The sequence below is a fragment of the Diuraphis noxia genome, unplaced genomic scaffold (genome assembly GCF_037042655.1).
Source record: "Diuraphis noxia isolate RWA-SAM2 unplaced genomic scaffold, SU_Dnox_SAM2 contig0001, whole genome shotgun sequence".
Taxonomy (NCBI): domain Eukaryota; kingdom Metazoa; phylum Arthropoda; class Insecta; order Hemiptera; family Aphididae; genus Diuraphis; species Diuraphis noxia.
This window is the reverse complement of record NW_028301711.1, coordinates 16,912,475-16,933,651: the sequence shown is the minus strand read 5'-3', so window position 1 is coordinate 16,933,651 and position 21,177 is coordinate 16,912,475. Positions and strand designations below refer to the sequence as shown.

Below are 21,177 nucleotides of genomic sequence, written 5' to 3'. Positions count from 1 at the left end.
CGAGTCTCCAATCGAGGCATGGGAAGCTTTTACCGAATACTTGTCGTGCTTTAGTTGTCGGGCCTTCCGGATGCGGCAAGACAAATTTGATTTATGCTTTATTGACTAACATCAATGGTATACGTTTTCACAATGTTTATATATACTCGAAAACACTCGATCAACCTAAATATAAAATGCTTTGTGAAATTTTAAAAGATGTAGAGGGCGTTCAGTTATTCACTTTTCACGAAAACGACGAGGTTATCCCACCAGAAAAAGCATTACCAGATTCTGTTTTTATATTTGACGATATTTTATGTGAAAATCAAAATATCCTACGTTCTTACTACACGCGTTGTAGACACAACAATATCGACGTGTTCTATCTAGCACAATCATTCGCTCGCATACCCAAACAACTTATTCGAGATAATAGCAACATGATTATATTATTCAAGCAAGACGAGACTAATTTAAAACACGTTTATATGGAACACTGTTCGGGTGATATGAACTATTCTGAATTTAAAGAGTTTTGTACTTTGTGTTGGAGTAGGGGGAGATTTAATTTCGTCGTGATAAGTAAAGACTGTGAACGTGACAACGGACGGTATCGACACGGTTTCGATACATTTGTCGTTGTATAAAACAATGTAGTTCATTCTCAACCATGGAAGACAGAAGTGCAGTGTTGAACGAATTAATTATTGCCAAGAAAAACATTAAACGTAAATTTGAAGCATTGAAAAGAGGTGAAGCTGATATTCAATCTTATGTAACGCAAACATTTAAACCAATAATCGAACCGTTGAACAAATTACAAAATTCCGAAGCCGGTAATAATGAAATTATAGCTGAAGGTACCCCATATATAGCATCCGATAGCCACTCTGAAATTTTTCGTACATTAGAAGAAGAGGAAAAAGATAAAATATATGGTCCAAAAAAATATTCTAATGGAAAAAGCAAGTTAGGTCAAGAAGAAGTAAAATTCAAAAACAACGCAATAATTATCAAAGATACGTCTTATCAGCTAACGCCTGGACTTGTTGAGTTATTATGTTTCAGATATCCAATGCAATATACTGATAATGATTTAAATACAAATAAAGAAATACTAATACAAACTTCAGCACATTTGACACAGGACGGTGCAAAAATTAAGAAAGGTGGTACAAAAAATACACAAATTATTCGCAAAGCTATTTCCATCGGGAATGGGCGTGAAATTACAAACACATAATTTAGTATATTGGAATGACCCAAATGAGCTGGTTGATAGGTTGCGACTTCTTTTAGCCTCTCAATCTGCTGGAAACACTGAAGTTTCAAACGAAATATTATCTATTTTTGAAGAACTGTACGAATCTGGTATAACAAGGAAAATACCAAATGTATAAACGCAACATAGCTATCGAACTTCACAGACTGGCTAGGAAAAATTATACGAGGCGAAGAGTAAATATGTATGGAAAAAACGATTTGTGGCAGGCTGACTTGGTCGAGATGATTCCACTTTCAAAGAAAAACAAAGGATATAATTATATTCTCTGTGTGATTGATTGTTTTACGAAATTCGCCTGGGCCATACCATTGAAAACAAAAACAGGGTGTGAAGTGACCAAAGCCATGTCTACAATACTTGTAGATAGGTCGCTCAAACTGTTGCAGGTAGATAATGGCAAAGAATTTTATAATTCAAAGTTTGACATGTTAATGACTAAGCATAATATAAAAAATTATAGCACATATTCCACGACAAAATCCTGTTTTGTGGAAAGGTTTAATCGAACTTTAAAAACAAACATGTATTGAGAATTTACTGCTCTGGGTTCACAAGAATGGATATCAATTTTACCCATGCCGATTGATAATTATAACAATACAAGACATAGAACGCATGGGATGACGCCGTTGCAGGCAGACAAAAATCCTTCACTAGTGACATTGAAGCAACGGGCAATCACCAATGGAAAAGTAAAATTTCGTGTTGGTGATAAAGTACGAATAAGCACTCACAAAGGAGTTTTCACAAAAGGGTATTTACCCAACTGGTCAACAGAAATATTCACAATAGCGAAAATAAACAAAACAATACCACCAACTTATCACTTACGTGATTATAATGATGATCCAATAGCTGGTTGTTTTTATAACGAAGAGATATCTAAAACAAATTTTCCTAATGATTATTTAATCGAAAAAATTGTGCGTAAGAGGGGGAATCAGATATATGTCAAGTGGGTGGGGTTTGACGATTCTCACAATTCATGGATCAATAAGAATGATATTAAAAATTAGTTTCATTGGTAGTTCAGAAGTGAATCTGTTCGGTACAACAAATTATTATAAAAACTAATTCATCTAAAAATATGTCGTCGGCTATCTTGGACGTCCAGTGCATTCTAGGAGTCAACAACAAGTACTTTATCAAAGAAATGTCAATAATAGATACTGAAACATGGTCCAACCAACACTGGATATTTAAACATACATCTTTAAAACAAGATGCAAAAAGTCGAAGCGTAAACAGTTGGCTGAAGCGTTTATATCACGGTTTAACGTTGGAATATGGTGATGTAGAGTATGGAGAAATACAGAAAATATTTCAATCGTTAAAATTCGATAGAATTTACGTTAAGGGCTCTCAAAAACAACAGATTATCAACGAGTTTATGCCACATGCCACAGTATTCAACTTTGAAAATTTGGAATGTCCACGGCTTTGTCAATTGAACGGAGAAACACTACCATGCTGTATTTTTCATAAGGATTTCAATCCAAAACAATGTACATTGTATAAAGTATTTGCATTAAAAAAATGGTATTTTAATAATGTTTAAGATTATAACTTTTTTCTATCATGTATAAATTAAATGTATATTCAGTTTCAATCGATTTACATTATATACAATTTATATATATATAGATTAAATTATTTTTTACATAATATACAGTTTTAATTGATTTACATATAGTTTACATTATATACAATTTTAAAAAATAAAAAGTATTTTTACTACAATTATATGCATAAAATTTAATATCAAATCTCATCCATCCGTACTCCTAAGTGTTCATCTGTTTCAGCCTCCCTATAAACATTTTTTAAATAAAATAACTATAAACAATATTTTTTATTATAACTTACTTAATACGATAGTGACCATGGGCCAGTGTATGTACTTTATCCTCAAGTATAACTCTCTTGTCGTCAAAGCTTTTATACGTTAGTTTGCTTGATTTAATTGTTTTCAATTTATGTTTGAACGAGCGGATAGAGACATTATCTGTCTTTACCTTCAAGCTTTTATCACCAAACAGACATCGATAATGATCATTAAAGTTCATATGGTTCTTTACTACATGTCTTCGAATTCCTTTAGCCTTTATCTTCTCCTTTTCATTGATCTTATACGCGTAAGACTTTGCGCGCAGTGCACAAAACTCTGTCATAACCGCGCCCTTTGTCTCATCAGAAAACAGTCCAGGAATTTTTTTTCGTTCGGCAATATGGCATGGATGGTCTATCGGTAAATCCGAAGTATCCATCCGGTCAAGTAAGAAGGAATTATTCATTAAGTCTTCATAAAAATCATCGGTTTGAACATTGTATACCAGTGAATCTAAAATAACACATATTAATATGCATGAACACGATATTACTTTAAAAATATTCACCTGTATCCGTATACATGAGCTCAATCTTATCACCATAATGTGCCTGCATTACGCTATAATGATAATCATACATTAAGGTCTTGGAAATTTCCAACACTGCAAAACCTGTTTAAAATTATACATATTAAAATATAGTTATTGATACTAAATTAAAAGTGTTTATTACCTATATAAATAGGCTTGCAAAATTCAATAATTTTATTCTCTAGCGAGACAGCGTTCAAGTTTTCGGAATACGTGGTGCAATATTTAAACGTCGATCGATTTATTAATTTCTGCAAACGGCGTTCACTAGACACAAGCTTTATATTTAAATGCTTACGTACGTTTTCCATCGTTTTTCCTAGATGATAGCAAAAAGAAAATTAATAAAAATAGTTAGAAATAGAATTTTTAATAAAATACCAAACACAGCATTGTTCAAAAGTTTAAAGAAATCCTTCTCAAAATCATTCTTAGCGTTCTTTCTCATTTCAGTATTTAAAGCTATATACGTCTCAAGCCATGGCGATTGCTTGAATTGAACTACTCTATGCACCTGGAATATATAAAAGTTAAACGTTTATAATATAATATAAAATTGAAATACGCAGTTTACTTTTTCAACTATGAGACCATTGCTTAAGGCTTGCTGGAGATTACGATAATATAATATTACGATACATATTCGAGTTGTGTTTTTTCAACTTATTATTTCAATTAATTAAAGAAATGAATTTACCAAAACTTTCAAGCGATTTTCAATCATTAGTTCATCGTATACGAAATAATTCAGTTCCAACCCATCCAGGATATACTTCAATTTATTCAGATTAAGATCTTTCGAACACTTTCCTTTAAATTGTTTTCAAAATAAATATGCTCTAGCTGAATGTGGGTTAAAATATACAGGAGTAGAAGATATCGTCGAATGCTTTTGCTGTGGACTTATTCTTCATAATTGGAAACGAGAAGATGACGTTTGGATTGAACATTGCAGATATAATCCAAAGTGTATATATGTATTATTAATGAAGGGAAATCAGTTTGTTCAAAAAGTGTTAAGTAAATATTGTAACAATGAATATATTTGTAATTGTGAAACTAGGTCCTACGACACCGTTTGCTAAATCATGTTCTTTCATTATATGTTGTAATAAATAAAAAAAATATTATAAACAACTTATATGTGTTAGTTTTTAATCTAATATCTCGTGGACGTATAGTTCAGTGGATTAGTGCGTTAAGTTTAATTTAAAATAATGTCATGTTTTCAGGTAAGTAAGTATAGGTATAAATATCCCACCCTCTTTACTATGCACTAATCTACTGAACTGTACGTTCACATTTTTTTTTTTTTTTTTTTTTTTTCTTCATTTATGAAAGATTTAGTATATAATATGTTAACAGAGGAAAAAAACCTCAGTTCAAAGTATATGTTCCATCAGTTACATTATACCAGATTTTCTACATTGGTAGGTATCTGAAACATTATTATAAATATTATTCATCATGGTTCTACCTATAATCGTATCCAAATCAACTTTCGACATTCGTCCTTATAGTAAGAAGAGTGTTACGGTTGGACTATTAATTAATAAACAAATTTCGATTATTGTGTTATTAGAATGTAAATTATCAAAGAAGATAATTACTTTAAACTTAGAACAATGGTTTACACTCATGTTTGAATCTAATTACATTTCAATTACTAATAATTTACACACCAGATGTAGACGAACAAAAATATCTGATAACTTTACATATTCAACTAATGTTAAGCAGAGTTCAATTACTTTACATATCAATGATGATTATATCACTTTATCACATATAGATTTATGTAGACTTAAACAGCTTCAACATTGTGTAGATCTCTACATTGCAGAAAAACAGAAACGTCTACCAAGTTACCAAGCTACATTTAACACAGCTTACGATCTAATAAAAAACGACGTCCGTGGTCTACCTATCAGTTGTCAGAGAAATGAATTCACAAACCAGTATATACAAAACTATGATTTTAGTTATTACACTCATCTGCAAAACGATGACACATCATTCCTATATGAAATATTACAATACCATTTTAATACAATGTCAGACTTAATACTTCAGGATTTAATAGTATAAAATAAACAAATATTTATATAATATATTGTATTGTTTATTCAATAAAAAACTCATTTTTAAAATAAACATATAATAATTAGCCTATTATTTTACTTTTGATTGTACGACGTCATGGGTCCTGTAGCATCGTGTCAAATATTGACTGCATGGTCTGATTCAAGCTAACATTCAATGTCTGGTCTTTTGACTTTTCGCTTGTATACAACTTAACACCAGCTTCACTAAACTTCCACCTATAATTATTTTTTTTTTTTAAATCATGAAATGAAGTGATAATAAAAATACCTATTGAAAAAGATTAACAATAGTTTAAAAAAAGTAAATTAGTGATAAATTATTTACCTATCCTTAACTGGAACATTTTCAATATTTGAACATTTATGATGTGTTATCACCCAGTAATCTGTTGGCTTCTCCTCAAATGTAGTTTTTATCGTAATTAAACCGTCACCTTGTCGAAAAGTTAGCGAATTGAAAACTTCCTCATCATATTCTTCTGATCTTAAACGATCACCAACATTGTCTCTGTATGATGCATTCTATAAATGAAAAATATAATTTATATATATATATATATATATATATATATATATATATATATATATATTTTATTTATAATAAAAAATAATTTAACTAACCATTTTCATCTGCTTCTTATTTGTAGATTTTTTTTCATTCGTCTTCTCAACACCACGTTTTAAAGTGGTTTTTGTTTTAGATGTTGATGCTAACGGTTTAGCTTTAGAGTCAACGGATTCACTGAAATGTTCATTCTATGGATCATAAAATAAATATTTTTTTTTTATTTAAAAAATGTACAAGTGGTTTTATAACCGATATCTAAAAGAAACATATTTTATTTTTTATGTTTCTTAATAATTATAACCATAACGTTGAGTAGTGTTACGACTGACCTCCAATTTGTTATTTGGTTTTTAAAAAAACTTTACTTACCTCTGATTCTGAAGAAATAATTGATGTTCTATAAGACATTTTTTGTGCTGCGTTGTAGACTGTGTTGAGGACTGAATTGAAATCTTGAGACTGATGAACGTTAATGGTTTTACACTGGCTTTTTATACACAGATATTTGCCACTACCACAATAATTTTATATGTAAAATGCTAATGTTAATAGCAATGACTTGAAAAACCTTTCTACAAACTTGTTTTACATGAACACAAGTGGCATTATATGAATTATTAAAGAAACAGGATCTAAAATAATCACCCGCCTTGAAAATCAGATTTGATATAACAACGTTAATGACCTCAAAAGACTTTTCAACAAACATTTTTAATAATATGAACAATAATAATAGTATAATATATATATATATATATATATGCATTTATTTATTTATATATATATATATATAATATTAACATTTATTAGAATCAAAAAAATAATTAGTATGAACCGGATTTCAGATATAAAAACGTTAAAGGTTAATAGCAATGACCTGAAAAAACATTTCCAAAAAAAAAAAAAAATGATTATATATGAACATGACATTATATGAACTGGTTAAAATATCAAATATAATTTAAAATAAATTAGAATGTATATATTCAAATAGACTTCTCATATAATAATGTAATAAGAATTTGCATGAAAGACTACAAACATGTTCTTACATGGACAAAAGAGAATGGTATTAAGTAATATAATGTACAATCACCTCAGGATTATGAGAGGTACCTAATACTCAATGTTCAAAGAGAGGGTTAAACTCTAGTATAAAACACCGAATTTTTAAACATAAAGTCATCAGTTCACCAGCAGCTCTAACAGACCAAGAAGCTACAGAACAGCAACCATCCTCGACTCTCCAGCAAAACAGTTACATCAGAACAGACCATCAAAAACGTAAAAACATCTTCAACAACAATAGCAACCGTCAGCCAGACTCAGAAAACAGTCAACAGTCAGACTTAGAATACTTCAACACTAACTATGTAAGTACCTATTTTATTATTTTATTAAAACTTTTAATCTTTACTCCTATTTTTTTTTAGAAAAAACTAGAAACTGAATAACAATGATTTAAACACATCATCATTATAATAATATAGTTTTATGATATTATTATCTATGTTTATATGATAAAATGTTAACATCATATTTATAAGATAGTAATCACTAGATAGTAATTACATTTTATTACACATCAGCAATCTACTATTAATGAACATAACCTTAAAATATATACCGTCTCTATTACCCACAGATATCTATACTATACTAGATAGCGAACTCCCGTTATCAGGTGAAGCTCACCGTCGATGTAGACGCCATTTTTTCGGGGGTCAAAATATTTCTGCATTAACCTAATGATACAATACAAACATGTGGATTTCGATTTTAAAATGTACTCCTAATTAATACTTAAATATGCCTCAAGTGTGTGTTGCGTATGGCTGTCAAAATAGGGCTTCAGCTGGACAGTCTTCACATTTTTTCCGGTAAGTGTCCTACCTATTTAAAACAAAATTAGCAATTAAAAAATACTAGTATAATATTCATATTATATTACAACCATAACCTTACTGTATTTTGTTTAAATTATTATTTATTATAAATTAGATTTCCACATTCTAATGAAGAGTTGATGAAGAAGTGGATTAATGCTATAAAAAGAAAAAATTTCAAACCATCACAGCACAGTAGAATTTGCAGTGATCATTTTACTAGTGAAGACTTTCAAATACGCCCAGGTGCAAGTAGACCATTATTAAGATTGGATGCTACTCCATCAGTGTTTCCATCATTCCCATCATACTACCAAAAAGTTAAAAAACACAGAATAAATCCTCTGACGAAAGTTCCTAGACCAGTTAATAATGATACTACACCAGTTATTGAAGGTATTAAAACTGTTTAAAATTTTATCATTATTTTTTTTTTTTTATTAGGTATTAATAATTTTTTTTAGATAATGGTCCTGAACCAGATAATATTTTAATTAATGAGACACAGTCTACAAAAGATGTAGAAGTACAAACTATAAATAGTTTTACCAGTGAAACCAAGTTAAAAAATAAAATAAAAATTTTAAAACAAAAGCTTAGGAGGAAAGAAAAAACAATTAACAATTTAAAAGATCTCTTAGATGATTTACGCAATAAAGGTTTAATTGATGGTGAACATGGAAGATTAATTGAAAATCATTTTAGTGGTAAGAATTTTTGATCATAAATAAAAGTTTTGCTGTTTTTATAATGCTTTGATGCTTTATTCTTGCTATTGAAATGCTTTCTCTGCCAGGGTCTATATTAGAATTATTTAATAATGAGCTTAAAAATAGTAATAAAGGAACTGGTTGTCGCTATTCCAATGAGATGAAACAATTTGCTTTGACTTTACACTATTATTCTCCTAAAGCTTATAATTTTTGCCGGTAATTAAACACTATTATCAGTTATTTGTGTGAAATTTTCTTTTTTTAAATGTATTTGATGTGTTATGTTTTTATGTTATATTTATATTATGTATTCAAATATATCACTAATAAAAATATATTACTGCTACCTATTACAGAACTATATTAAGCCTACCACATCCATCGTCCATTAGCAACTGGACTTCTTCTGTCAATGCTAATCCAGGTTTCTTCAATGAAGTATTTGAATATATGAAATGCATTCCACAAAGTGACAAGGATTGCAATTTAGTTTTTGATTCGATGTGTATAAGAAAAAAAATCTTGTATGATGCTAGTGAAGATAAATTTCTGGGTTATTGTGATTTTGGAGGAATTCAAGCTGAAGCACAGGAGACCCCAGCTACAGAAGCATTGGTTTTTATGTTAGTTGGATTAAATGGAAAGTGGAAACATCCAATAGGTTACTTTTTACAATCTAAAAGTACTGCAGTGATACAGGCTGGTCTTGTTACAACCGCAATTACAATGGCAAATAATGTTGGTGTTCGAGTTTGGGGTGTAACATGTGATGGCACCAGTACTAACTTATCCACTATGACACATCTTGGATGTAAACTTCATGGATCATATGATGAGTTAATAGAATATTTTTATATTCCTGGCATAGATCGGAAGGTAAAAACTATCTATAATAAAAATGAACTCTGTATAATTTATTTATTTTTATTTTATTTAGATTTATTATATACCAGATGCATGCCACAATATTAAACTAGCAAGAAATGCCCTTGGTACTTACCGAAAATTTAAAAGTGTTGATGGCATAATTGATTGGACATTTATCCAAGATCTTAATAAAGGTATATTAAAAGATTAGATTTACTTCATTTCACAAATATCTAATTATATAAAATATAGTATAATAATGATTATGTGCTTCATTGATATAGCCAAAGAAAACATAGGGTTGCACTTGGTTAATAAATTGACATCTGCTCATATTGATTGGAGGAAAAACATAATGAAGGTGAAAATAGCCGCACAGACCTTAAGCTCGTCGACTGCTGATGCAATACAATTCCTTAGGTCATTAGAAGAATCTGCATTTAAAAACAGTAAGTTTTAATTATAATCAGTAATTCAGTATAAGTACAGTTATTTTAATTTACTATAGGTGAAGCTACAGAACGATTTATCAGGGTAATTGATAGAATATTTGACTTTCTTAATACCCGTAACCCCTTTGGTAAAGGATTTAAAAAACCATTATACAGAGACAACATTAAAGAAGTGGAAAATATGATTAAACCTTTGGTAGATTATTTGTTGAGTCTAACAGATATTAAAGGAATCCCAATTCATTCAACTCCTAGAAAAACATTTGTGATCGGTCAGTGATTATATTTGTTGGAATTTTAACGTAACATACTAACATGTATTATTTTGTATATTTATATCATTACACTCATTATTATATTTATGTTTGTAGGTTTTGCTGTAGCTGTCAAATCAATATTAAACTTGGCTAAGGAACTTTTTATTGTTACTGATTATAAATATCTTTTAACATACAAATTATCTCAAGACCACTTGGAAATATATTTTTCTAAAATAAGGCAAAGGTTTGGTCACAATAATAACCCTAATGTTCTGGAATTTCGAACAGCTATGAAACAATTATGTTTAAAGAATTTAATAACTTCATCTTATGCTGCAAACTGTGTTGCATTAGATAACTCATGTTATGACAGCATTTTTGAAATACGTTGGAAAAAAAGAAAATCTGAAGAAATTATTGAAGATGATGATGAAGAAATACCAGACTTCCTTTCTTTTGAAAATGATAGTGTTAACATAAATATTCTTAAAGATAATATTTTATACTATATTAGTGGATTTATAGTAAGAACCATTTTTAAGAAAATAGAATGCCCTACGTGTACTGAAAGTCTACTAGAAAAAAAAACTACTATAGATCATAATTATTATAGTCATAAAAATTCTTATTCGGCTCTCGTTAACATTAAAAATAGGGGAGGACTAGTACAGAGTTCAACTGATGTATTAAAAATCGTGAAATTTGTTGAAAATACTCTTATTCAACTCACAGATAATTTTATACATCTAAAGTTGGGTTCATATTCTAAAATTGTTATTTATACTAAGAACTATGTCTACAGTAATAATGTATTTAAAAATTTAAGTTGTTTGGATGATTGTTTTCTAGAAAACCATAAATTACATTTAGTATCTTTAATTTGTAAGGAATATCTCAAAATACGTCTGCACTATATTGCTAAATCTAAAGATAAACAAGTTAGCAAACGACGTGTCTTAACTAAGCTGATTTTATTTAATAACCAATAAATATTTATGTTTAAACTTTATTAATAATATTTCTTTGTTTCATATTCATGAATCTATTGTACCTATTTACTTTGTATTAACATTTTTATATTTGTATTCTATAATAATATTATAGTATAGTAAATTTGAAATATATATCTCCTTATACCTAAATTATAAATTTGAATAATCATTCTTTGAAATTGAGTATGATATGAAGTGATTTGTATTTTATGAAGTTAATTATTGTATTATATTATTATTATTATTAATTAACTGATATATAATTATATTAAGTAACTTAATATATGTCTGTGTATGTAACTGATGTTACACGGTTTATTTCACGAAACCACACTATACCATTCAAGTTATTTAATAAGTCCCAAATAGTTGCTATAATATGCATTTATCGATCTATATATGTAAGTTTTATTATTTGTATGGTTATGGTTTGAAATTGAATGCGTGTTTAAATTTAAATCTTTTAATACTTCATGAACATTAATTTAAATTGTATCTTTTTCATACATTCAAATCATTGTTTTGACCCCCGAAAACATGGCGGATGTGTGATAAGAGCGCGCCGCCGAGCTTCACTACTGTCAATGTAAAACTAGTCTAGTACCATATCTAGTTAGTATAGATATCTGTATTATAACCATAGAACAGTTAGCACTATCACCGCTTAATATTATCACCGAACGCGATATTTATTATTTTATAATATTTGATATCAATAATATAAAAAAATGTTATATTATCATAGTATAATATTCAATATTTACATAAAAATATTACAATTAGAGCTAAGTTTTTATAATTGAAATAAGTAGTATAATATTCTTATTCTAATGAGTATTCAATAAGACTGTCTGCTATTAGATATAAAAAATATGTCCATCTATAACGAATTGTATGCATTCATTTGACATTAGATAGGAGAAAAAATAAATTTAGTATATAACATTAAACACAGTTATAGTAATATATGATATTATGTGTTCCTATATTTTAATCTTCATGATTATGTTTTTATAAAGTTCATTTAATTTAGATAAAAATTAAATTATTTACAATACAGTTAGTTAATATATTTTATTACATTTTTTTTCTATATTAAATTGTAGGTATTCATTTAAAATTATTCAAGGGAAAAAAATAAATTTAATATACGACAAATACACAGGTATAAGTAATATAAGATATTTGTGTACCTATATTTTTTAAACTTCATGAATATCATAGTATAATATTCAATATTTACATAAAAATATCTCAATTTGAGCTAAGTTTTTATAATTGAAATAGGTAGTATAATATTCTAATTCTAATGAGTATTCAATAAGACTGTCTGCTATTAGATATAAAAAATATAGCTATCTATAACGAATTGTATGTATTCATTTGATATTAGACAGGAGAAAAAATAAATTTAGTATACAACAAATACACAGTTATAAGTAATATATAATAATATGTGTACCTGCATTTTAATCTTCATGATTATATCTTTTTATAAAGTTCATTTAATTTAGATAAAAATTAAATTATATACAATACAGTTGCTTAATAATATATTAGATTATTACTTTTTTTTCTATATTAAATTGTAGGTATTCATTTAAATTATTCAAGGGAAAAAATAAATTTAGTATACAACAAGTATACAGTTATAAGTAATATAATATATTTGTGTACCTAAATTTTTTAACTTCATGATAATATTTTTATAAAGTCCATTTAATTCCTAGATAAAAATTAAATTGTGTACAATACAGTTGGTTAATATATTTTATTACATTTTTTCCATCTATCTTTATTAAATTTTATGTATTCATTTAACATTATTCAAGGGAAAAATAAATAAATTTATTATACAGCAAATACACAGGTATAAGTAATATATGATGTGTGTACCTATATTTTTTAAACTTCATAGTATAATATTCAATATTTACATAAAAATATCTCAATTTGAGTTAACTTTTAATAATTTAAATAGGTAGTATAATATTCTAATTCTAATAAGTATCCAATAAGACTGGCTGCTATTAGATATAAAAAAATATATCTATCTATGACAAATTGTATGTATTCATTTAACATTAGACAGGAGAAAAATAAATTTAGTACACAACAAATACACAGTTATAAGTAATATATAATATGTGTACCTACATTTTTAAACTTCATTTTTTAATTTTTTATAAAGTTAATTTAATTCAGATAAAAATTAAATTATATACAATACAGTTGTTTAACATATTTTATAATTAGATTTTTCCGTCTATGTTTCTACGATTTAACATACTGTGTATTAACATTAATGAATTTGAAATAATATTACAGACAATGGATTCAAAAAACAAAGATGAACTTATGAATAAATATCAATATAATTTACAAACCATGGAATCATTAAGATTAGGGAATATTGAAGATAATAAAAATAATATATTAGAAACGAAAGAAATTAATAAAAAAATTAAAGAAATAAAACATAACATTTATTTAATCAGGATATGTTCATCATCAAATGAATTTGAAATCAATCAATTAAGAGATAAATTGTTTTCTTTAAAAGAAAAAAAACGAGAAATATTTAATAAATATGGTAATAAATATATTGATTATGTTAGAAAAATGGAAATCTGTTATGGAGAAAGATATAGTATGGATATGATGATACGTTCTCAAACATTTCATGACATTTACTTTTCTAAGAAATTATGATTTTAGTTTTATGTTTATAGCTATGTTTTTTTGCTTGTAAAAATAAAAACAATTATTATTTAATGATGATGTGTGTTACTATTTTAATATTTTATTACTAGCAGATAGTTTGCAAAAATCTATATAATTTACAGAAACATGACATCATACATCGAAAAAGAAATTAATGGAGTATTGAGACAACAGGCTGAAAATGAGAAATATGGTGAAAGAGAAGAGAAAAAATTTGAAAAAATGATTTACGATATTAATATTAAAATCAGAAAAGCAAACCTGAAGTCGACTAGGGAAAATTTATTAAAAAAAAAAAAGAAATTAAAGGTGATTACGATGAATCTAATCATATAGGTTATCGATGCCAACAAAGTTGTATATTGCATTTATCATACCTATATGATTTATTAAATAATAATTAAGTTTTTAATTTCTTTTTTTTTAAACTAGTTGCTTAGGTTTGCTGAATATTGTATGATTTATACTATAAAAAATAATAAAGTGATTACAATATTATTATTGTTTATTATATTTTTTTTTTCATTTAATTTATTTTCAGCTTAATTATGAAAAGAAAAATGGTGACAAAACGTCAGCGAATGACATATGCTGATGAAGGAATATTTGAAATTGAAAGATTTAAAAAATGTTCAAAAACTTTTATAGTTAAGAATAATTTAAAATTTTTAGACTACACACTTTTTTTTAACTATACTTTAGACAAAATAATTCCAAAGTTAAAGGAATCATGTCTACAAACATCTATAAAATTTAATTTATATGTAGATAGTGTATATGAACGAATTATCACACAAGAAGTACAGGATATAGCATTTAAAACCTCTAATACACTTGCGTGTAATTCCTCTGATTTTAATAAATTACTGAATGGGATGTTCAATAAATTATTAAGTGAAGAAGATGATTTTTTAGCAAAAGCTTCTGGCTGGTCACTTAAAACAATAGATGCATTACAATTGAGAATTAATATAGTAAATCCTCTCAGAGGAAGAACGTATCTAGATCTTCCTGAATATATCAAAGATAAAAGAGCAGTCATAAATGTAAAAAATAATGATGTTAAATGTTTTAAATATTCAATACTATCAAAGTTTGATAATCGTTCAAATAAAACTTATTTTAAAAAGAAATATTTTGAAATGTTAGAAAAAAAAAGTGGCTTAGATTTTAAATGTATAGATTTTCCTACACCAATCAGTCAGATAAAAAAATTTGGACGTATAAATAATGTATCAATTAATATTTATAGTTTAAATGATAAAAAACATATTTTCCCTCTATATATTTGTAATACTGAAAGAAAAAAACATTTTGATCTACTTTTGTTTAATAATAATAACACATCACATTTTTGTTATATAAAAAATTTTTCAAGATTTATTAGAAGTCAGAAAACTAAAAACTGTTCCAGATTAATTATCTGTAAAAGATGTTTTACTACTTTTAGTGAAAAGCCATGTAAAAGCAAACTTTGGGGTAAGAAAGGGTTGAGTGAACACCAGCATAATTGTAGAAAGAACCAATTAGGGAGACCAATAATGTTTGAAAAGGGGGATGATGATTTTATTTATTTTAAAAACTATATAAATACACAGAGAATACCAATTGTTATTTATGCAGATTTTGAATGTATTTTAACTCCTAAAAATAAGTTTAGTGAATTTAATAGATGTGAAAAATCTAAAACTTATGCTACACATTTACATGAAATTATGAGCTATGGGTTTTATGTCAAAGTTAACTATGATGTTATATCAAAAGAACTAGTAAAACAGTTCAAAATTCCGAGAAAGGTGGTAATTTATAGAGGTGAAAATGCTGCAAAAAAATTTATGGAAAATATGATTGTTATTGGAAATAATATTAATAAAATTTATCAAACAAATAAACCGATGAATAAATTAACTAAAGAAGAAGAAAGTAATTTTAAAAATACTAAGTTTTGTAGAAAATGTTCGAGACATTTTAAAAATAATAATTTAATTAAAGTTCGAGATCACTGGCATTTTACTGGTAAATATAGACAATGTCTTTGTCTTCAATGTAATTTTGAAATAACTAACCCCTCATTCGTACCAATTTTCTTCCATAATTTATCATACGATAGTCATTTCATAATTCGGGAACTTGGTTGTAATGATGAAGATATTCACGTTATTCCTAATTCGTCAGAAAAATATATATCCTTTAGTAAAGAAATCGCACATAGATTTAGTATTAAATTTGTCGATACATTCCGTTTCATGAGCGAATCATTAAGTAAACTTGCATTAAATTTATCAGAAGATAAGTTGAGGTTTAGAGAAACTCTTAAAAATTTTTCCATGAAAGCATTAGATCTAGTCACTCAAAAAGGAATCTTCCCTTATGAATATGTCGATAGTTGGAGTAAATTAGATGATACTTTTTACCATCAAAGTCTGAATTTTATAACTCTTTGACAGACGAAAAAATAAGCGATAAAGATTATATGCATGCTAAAAATATATGGCGAACATTCGATATAAAGACTTTAGGTGAGTATAGCGATCTTTATTTAAAGACTGACGTTACCATACTGGCTGACGTGTTTGAAAATTTTAGAGACTTATGTTTATCTACTCTCAGATTAGATCCTGCTCATTACATGACTGCTCCTGGATTTGCTTTTGATTGTATGCTTAAGTACACTAAGGTGAAATTGGAAAGGTTAAAGGATTAAAACATGCTCCTCTTTTTTGAAAACTCAATCCGGGGGGGCATTTGTCAATCAACTAAAAGATATGTTAAAGTAAATATACCAAATATTGAAGGACTGGACTATAATTCGAATGAACCAATCACATGGATTACATATCTTGACTGTGTAAATTTGTATGGTAAATCTATGTTAACAGAATTGCCTTTCAAAGATTTTGAGTGGGTTAATGATCTCAATATCGATGTCACTAAAATTGCTGATGATTCAGAAGTTGGGTATATATTAGAAGTCGATATCGAGTACCCTAAGTATTTACATAAAAGTCATAATGATTTCCCATTTTTACCCATTAATGAGTGTCCTCCTAATTCTAAAGCTAAGAAATTGCTTACTACATTATCATCAAAAAAAAACTATATAGTACATTATAAAAACTTAAAACAGGCGATTTTAAACGGTATTAAAGTGACAAAAATTCATCGAGCTATTAGCTTTTCACAAAGCAAATGGATGGCATCATACATTGAATTGTGTACAACTATGAGAGTTGAAGCTAAAAACGAGTTTGAAAAAAATTTTTGGAAGTTGTTAATCAATAGCGTTTTCGGTAAATGTATGGAAAATGTTCGCGCAAGAACTTCTATAAAACTTGTTTCATCAGCAAAAAAAGCTAGGAAATTAATGGTTAAAACTAATTTTAAAGACAGAACTATATACACTGAGAATCTTATGGCTATTCATCAGCGTAAGGAAATCATTAAATTTGACAAGGCAATTTATGTAGGATTCGCAATTTTAGATGTTTCAAAAACATTTATGTATGACTTTCATTATAATGTAATGAAAAAAAAATATGGTGCTAAAATTAGTTCTTTGTATTCAGATACTGATTCGTTGGTATACGCTATCCAAACAACAAATTTTTTCGATGATTTAAAAAATAGTTTACTACCATATTTTGATACATCTAATTATCCTAAAGACCATTATTGTTTCAGTGAGACTCATAAAAATCAACCCGGATATTTTAAGGATGAAATGAAAGGAATAATTCTAAAAAAATTTGTCTCATTAAGACCGAAATTATATGCGTATAAAACTGTACATAGTGTTGAGGAAAAAAAAGCAAAAGGTGTAAAAAAGTATATAATTAAAAATCACACGAAATTTGAAAATTACATGGATATATTAAATGCATTTATAAACCATGTAACTGTTGAGGATAAACAAACTCATAGAAAAATGAATTTTATTCAATCGAATAAACATATTGTCCATTCGAAAACTATGACTAAGCTTGTTCTTAGTGCTAACGATGATAAACGTTATATAATGGATGATGGGATTAATACATTGGCTTATGGCCACTATAAATTAAAAAACTTTATATATCCGCAATCGAAATAAACAAAAAGCGCTATCTATCAGTATTATATAATGTTTTAATTGTTAAACGTTTCATGTGAATAAACAAATTTTTTTTTAGTGTTATCAAAGAAAAAGGTAAAATATAATAATAAGATAAAAAATAATATAATATAAAATTTTATTTTAATATATCTGACAACGTTATCCATGAATTATGACTTGAATTAAAACCTAACCACTTGACAAACATTTTATTCCCAACTTTTTTTATAACACGTTCAACAAGAAAGGTGTTTGGAAAATCAGTTAATTTAATTTCTTGTTCATAAAAACCGCCTAAGATGATATTGTTCGATTCATCTTTTAATTGATACGTTACTGGATTTGTATGTAAAATTTTTGAAATTGTAAATATTTCTGTCGTCCAATTTGGTGTGTATCCCTTATCAAATATATGTTTAATCATGTTTTATCATTAATGTTAAATTTTGGTTTGTATAATGTTTTGATATTTGTATGTGTGTTAAGTTTAATTTTGTTTGCATCCATTCGAGCTTCATTTGGTGTACATTTAATTGTTCTATGTTTTGTATTATTATAGTTTTGTATAATTTTTGATATTGTATTATACCAATTCCATGTACCTGTTGCAGTAAAATGTTTATATATTTTATTTTTAAGAGTTTGTATTACACGTTCACAAATTGAACACTTAATGACACTGAATGAACTATAATGTTTAATTTTATATTTTTTCATTAAATCTTGAAATTGATTATTATAAAATTCTGTACCATTATCTGTCTGTAAAAATTTTGGATTAGCTTTTTTCAATATATTAAACATAGCTTTTGTACATTCCTCCGCTGTTTTATTTTTTAGTGCTTCTACCCATACATACTTGGTAAATGTATCAATTATGATTAAAATGAATTTAAAACCTTTATTTTGTCTAGAATGTGACTGCATGTCTATTAAATCAGCTTGCCAGAGATCATCTTTAAACCGTGTAACTACGCTACGTCTAGGAAATATTTTTCTCGCTGGTAGATGTAGCTCATTAGCTATATTCTCTAAGGTTGTCATTATACTATAATATTCCTCTCACGTAATTCTTCTAAAATAGATATGATTTCATTACTAACGCCAGTATTACCAACTCTTTGTGATGATGTTAAAAGATTTAATCTAGTTACTAATTTATTTGAATCATCATAATAAACTAACTGTGTTTGAGGTATTACATCTTTATATAAACCAGAACCTTTCTTAGCATGTGGTGATGCAGTAAAATTAAACATCTTTTCAACTGGAGGATCTACAGACATAGAACTGTTTGCTGTAGGGTTAAAATCAAATGGTTCATTTGTTATTGTTGTATTATTATGAACATTACTACGTTTAGCACTCGAACTAGATAAATGTTCGTTTAATTCTTTAAAGCTTATCCGAGGAGCTCTAGAGTTATTAATTTTAACTATTTCTTCGTTTAACTGTTTTTCTTCATTTTTCATTCTTTCGTAGAGAGGTTTTACGACGGTCGCCCATTTATGAAACTTTGAGGTTTTTGGTTTCCCATCCGCTTTTAAATGAACTCGAGAAGTTTTCAAAATATCGTAATAAGATTCCATATCTTGTATAGTTGTATTTTTTGGTTCTTTCTCACATAATAAAGACTGTAGTCCTAATGTCCATGGATAGTATTTATTAAGCAGCTGTAAGTTACCATGGCTAAAAGTTACAGAGTAATCTCCTATTTTGTAAGAATCACTAGTTCTATCATAATGTAAACCATAAGATTTATCATAACCTTGTGAAAGTTAATAATTTCGCGTATGGTCGGGTGTGTTATTTCTTTATCTCGCGGTAGTGTAACAACTATGTTATCTTGGTTAACGACCTTGTGGAGGTCGTCTTCGATTTTTAAAATTTTCGAATTAAAGATCAGTTTATTTTCCGCGTTTTGAAACTCGCTATAGTCCGTGTTCGATTCTGTTGAACTGGTCTGTACTGCTAGTATGCGTGACAAACAGTCTGCATTCGAATGTTCCGGACCAGCTCTATAAGTTATAGTATAATCGTAATCGGCTAGTTGTAAACGCCAACGCATTAATTGCGAGGACGCGTCTTTAATACCGAACAAGTAGGTTAGTGGTCGATGATCGGTTACTATATTAAAATGTCAGCCATATAAATACGGTCTGAAATATTTCACGGCCCATAAGATGGCCAATAATTCCTTTTGAACAACACTATAGTTAGTTTCTGCTTTATTAAGTGTCCTACTCGCGTATGCTATGGGTTGGTCTTTAGGCACGTCACCTTGAGATAATACGGCCCCATTGCATATTGCGAAGCGTCGGTGCACAAATTGAACTTCCCTGCTTCCCAATCTGGATAGACTAGTAATGGTGGGCTCATTAAAGTTTTTTTTAGTTCCATAAAACTATGTTCGCAATTATCAGTCCATATAAATGGTACGCCTTTTTTAAGTAAGTGAGTTAGTGGTTTTGCTATTTTATTTTTATTTTTTTAATAAATTTTCCCTAGTCGACTTCAGATTTGCTTTTCTGATTTTAATATTAATATCGTAAATCATTTTTTCAAATTTTTTCTCTTCTCTTTCACCATATTTCTCATTTTCAGCCTGTTGTCTCAATACTCCATTAATTTCTTTTTCGATGTATGATGTCATGTTTCTGTAAATTATATAGATTTTTGCAAACTATCTGCTAGTAATAAAATATTAAAATAGTAACACACATCATCATTAAATAATAATTGTTTTTTATTTTTACAAGTAAAAAAACATAGCTATAAACATTAAATTAAAATCATAATTTCTTAGAAAAGAAAATGTCATGAAATGTTT

At 27.6% G+C, this 21,177-nt stretch overlaps 4 protein-coding genes across 7 annotated transcripts; 2 read left to right on the top strand and 2 right to left on the bottom strand.

Annotated features, from left to right (window-relative positions):
- Window positions 1-2,938: 2,938 nt before the first annotated feature.
- Window positions 2,939-6,061, bottom strand: LOC149059990 (uncharacterized). 4 transcript variants are annotated; one of them, XM_089217198.1, is made up of 6 exons: window positions 5,869-6,061; window positions 4,069-4,201; window positions 3,830-4,006; window positions 3,664-3,768; window positions 3,134-3,608; window positions 2,939-3,077 (listed from the first exon to the last, which is right to left on the bottom strand). In XM_089217198.1, the coding sequence occupies exons 2-6, from the start codon at window positions 4,133-4,135 to the stop codon at window positions 3,029-3,031; spliced, it is 873 nt and encodes a 290-aa protein (XP_089073324.1). In that variant the 5' UTR covers window positions 4,136-4,201; window positions 5,869-6,061; the 3' UTR covers window positions 2,939-3,028. The 4 variants fall into 4 exon arrangements, with proteins under 4 accessions (XP_089073324.1, XP_089073323.1, XP_089073325.1 ...); XM_089217197.1 differs by lacking the exon at window positions 5,869-6,061 and adding an exon at window positions 4,262-4,302; XM_089217199.1 differs by lacking the exon at window positions 5,869-6,061 and adding an exon at window positions 4,262-4,302 and having other exon boundaries at window positions 3,664-3,759.
- Window positions 6,062-6,113: 52 nt separating this feature from the next.
- On the bottom strand, window positions 6,114-6,864 carry LOC149059989 (uncharacterized). Its single transcript, XM_089217203.1, has 3 exons — window positions 6,730-6,864; window positions 6,414-6,548; window positions 6,114-6,314 (listed from the first exon to the last, which is right to left on the bottom strand). The coding sequence occupies exons 1-3, from the start codon at window positions 6,766-6,768 to the stop codon at window positions 6,114-6,116; spliced, it is 375 nt and encodes a 124-aa protein (XP_089073329.1). The 5' UTR covers window positions 6,769-6,864.
- Window positions 6,865-7,221: 357 nt separating this feature from the next.
- LOC149059987 (uncharacterized) lies at window positions 7,222-16,958 on the top strand. The gene is made up of 4 exons (XM_089227329.1): window positions 7,222-7,733; window positions 14,796-15,733; window positions 16,541-16,675; window positions 16,774-16,958. Exons 2-4 carry the CDS (start codon window positions 14,803-14,805, stop codon window positions 16,956-16,958), a joined length of 1,251 nt encoding a protein of 416 aa, XP_089083455.1. The 5' UTR covers window positions 7,222-7,733; window positions 14,796-14,802.
- On the top strand, window positions 8,170-9,179 carry LOC149059988 (THAP domain-containing protein 1-like). Its single transcript, XM_089227335.1, has 4 exons — window positions 8,170-8,240; window positions 8,362-8,642; window positions 8,711-8,953; window positions 9,043-9,179. Exons 1-4 carry the CDS (start codon window positions 8,170-8,172, stop codon window positions 9,177-9,179), a joined length of 732 nt encoding a protein of 243 aa, XP_089083461.1.
- Window positions 16,959-21,177: the final 4,219 nt, after the last annotated feature.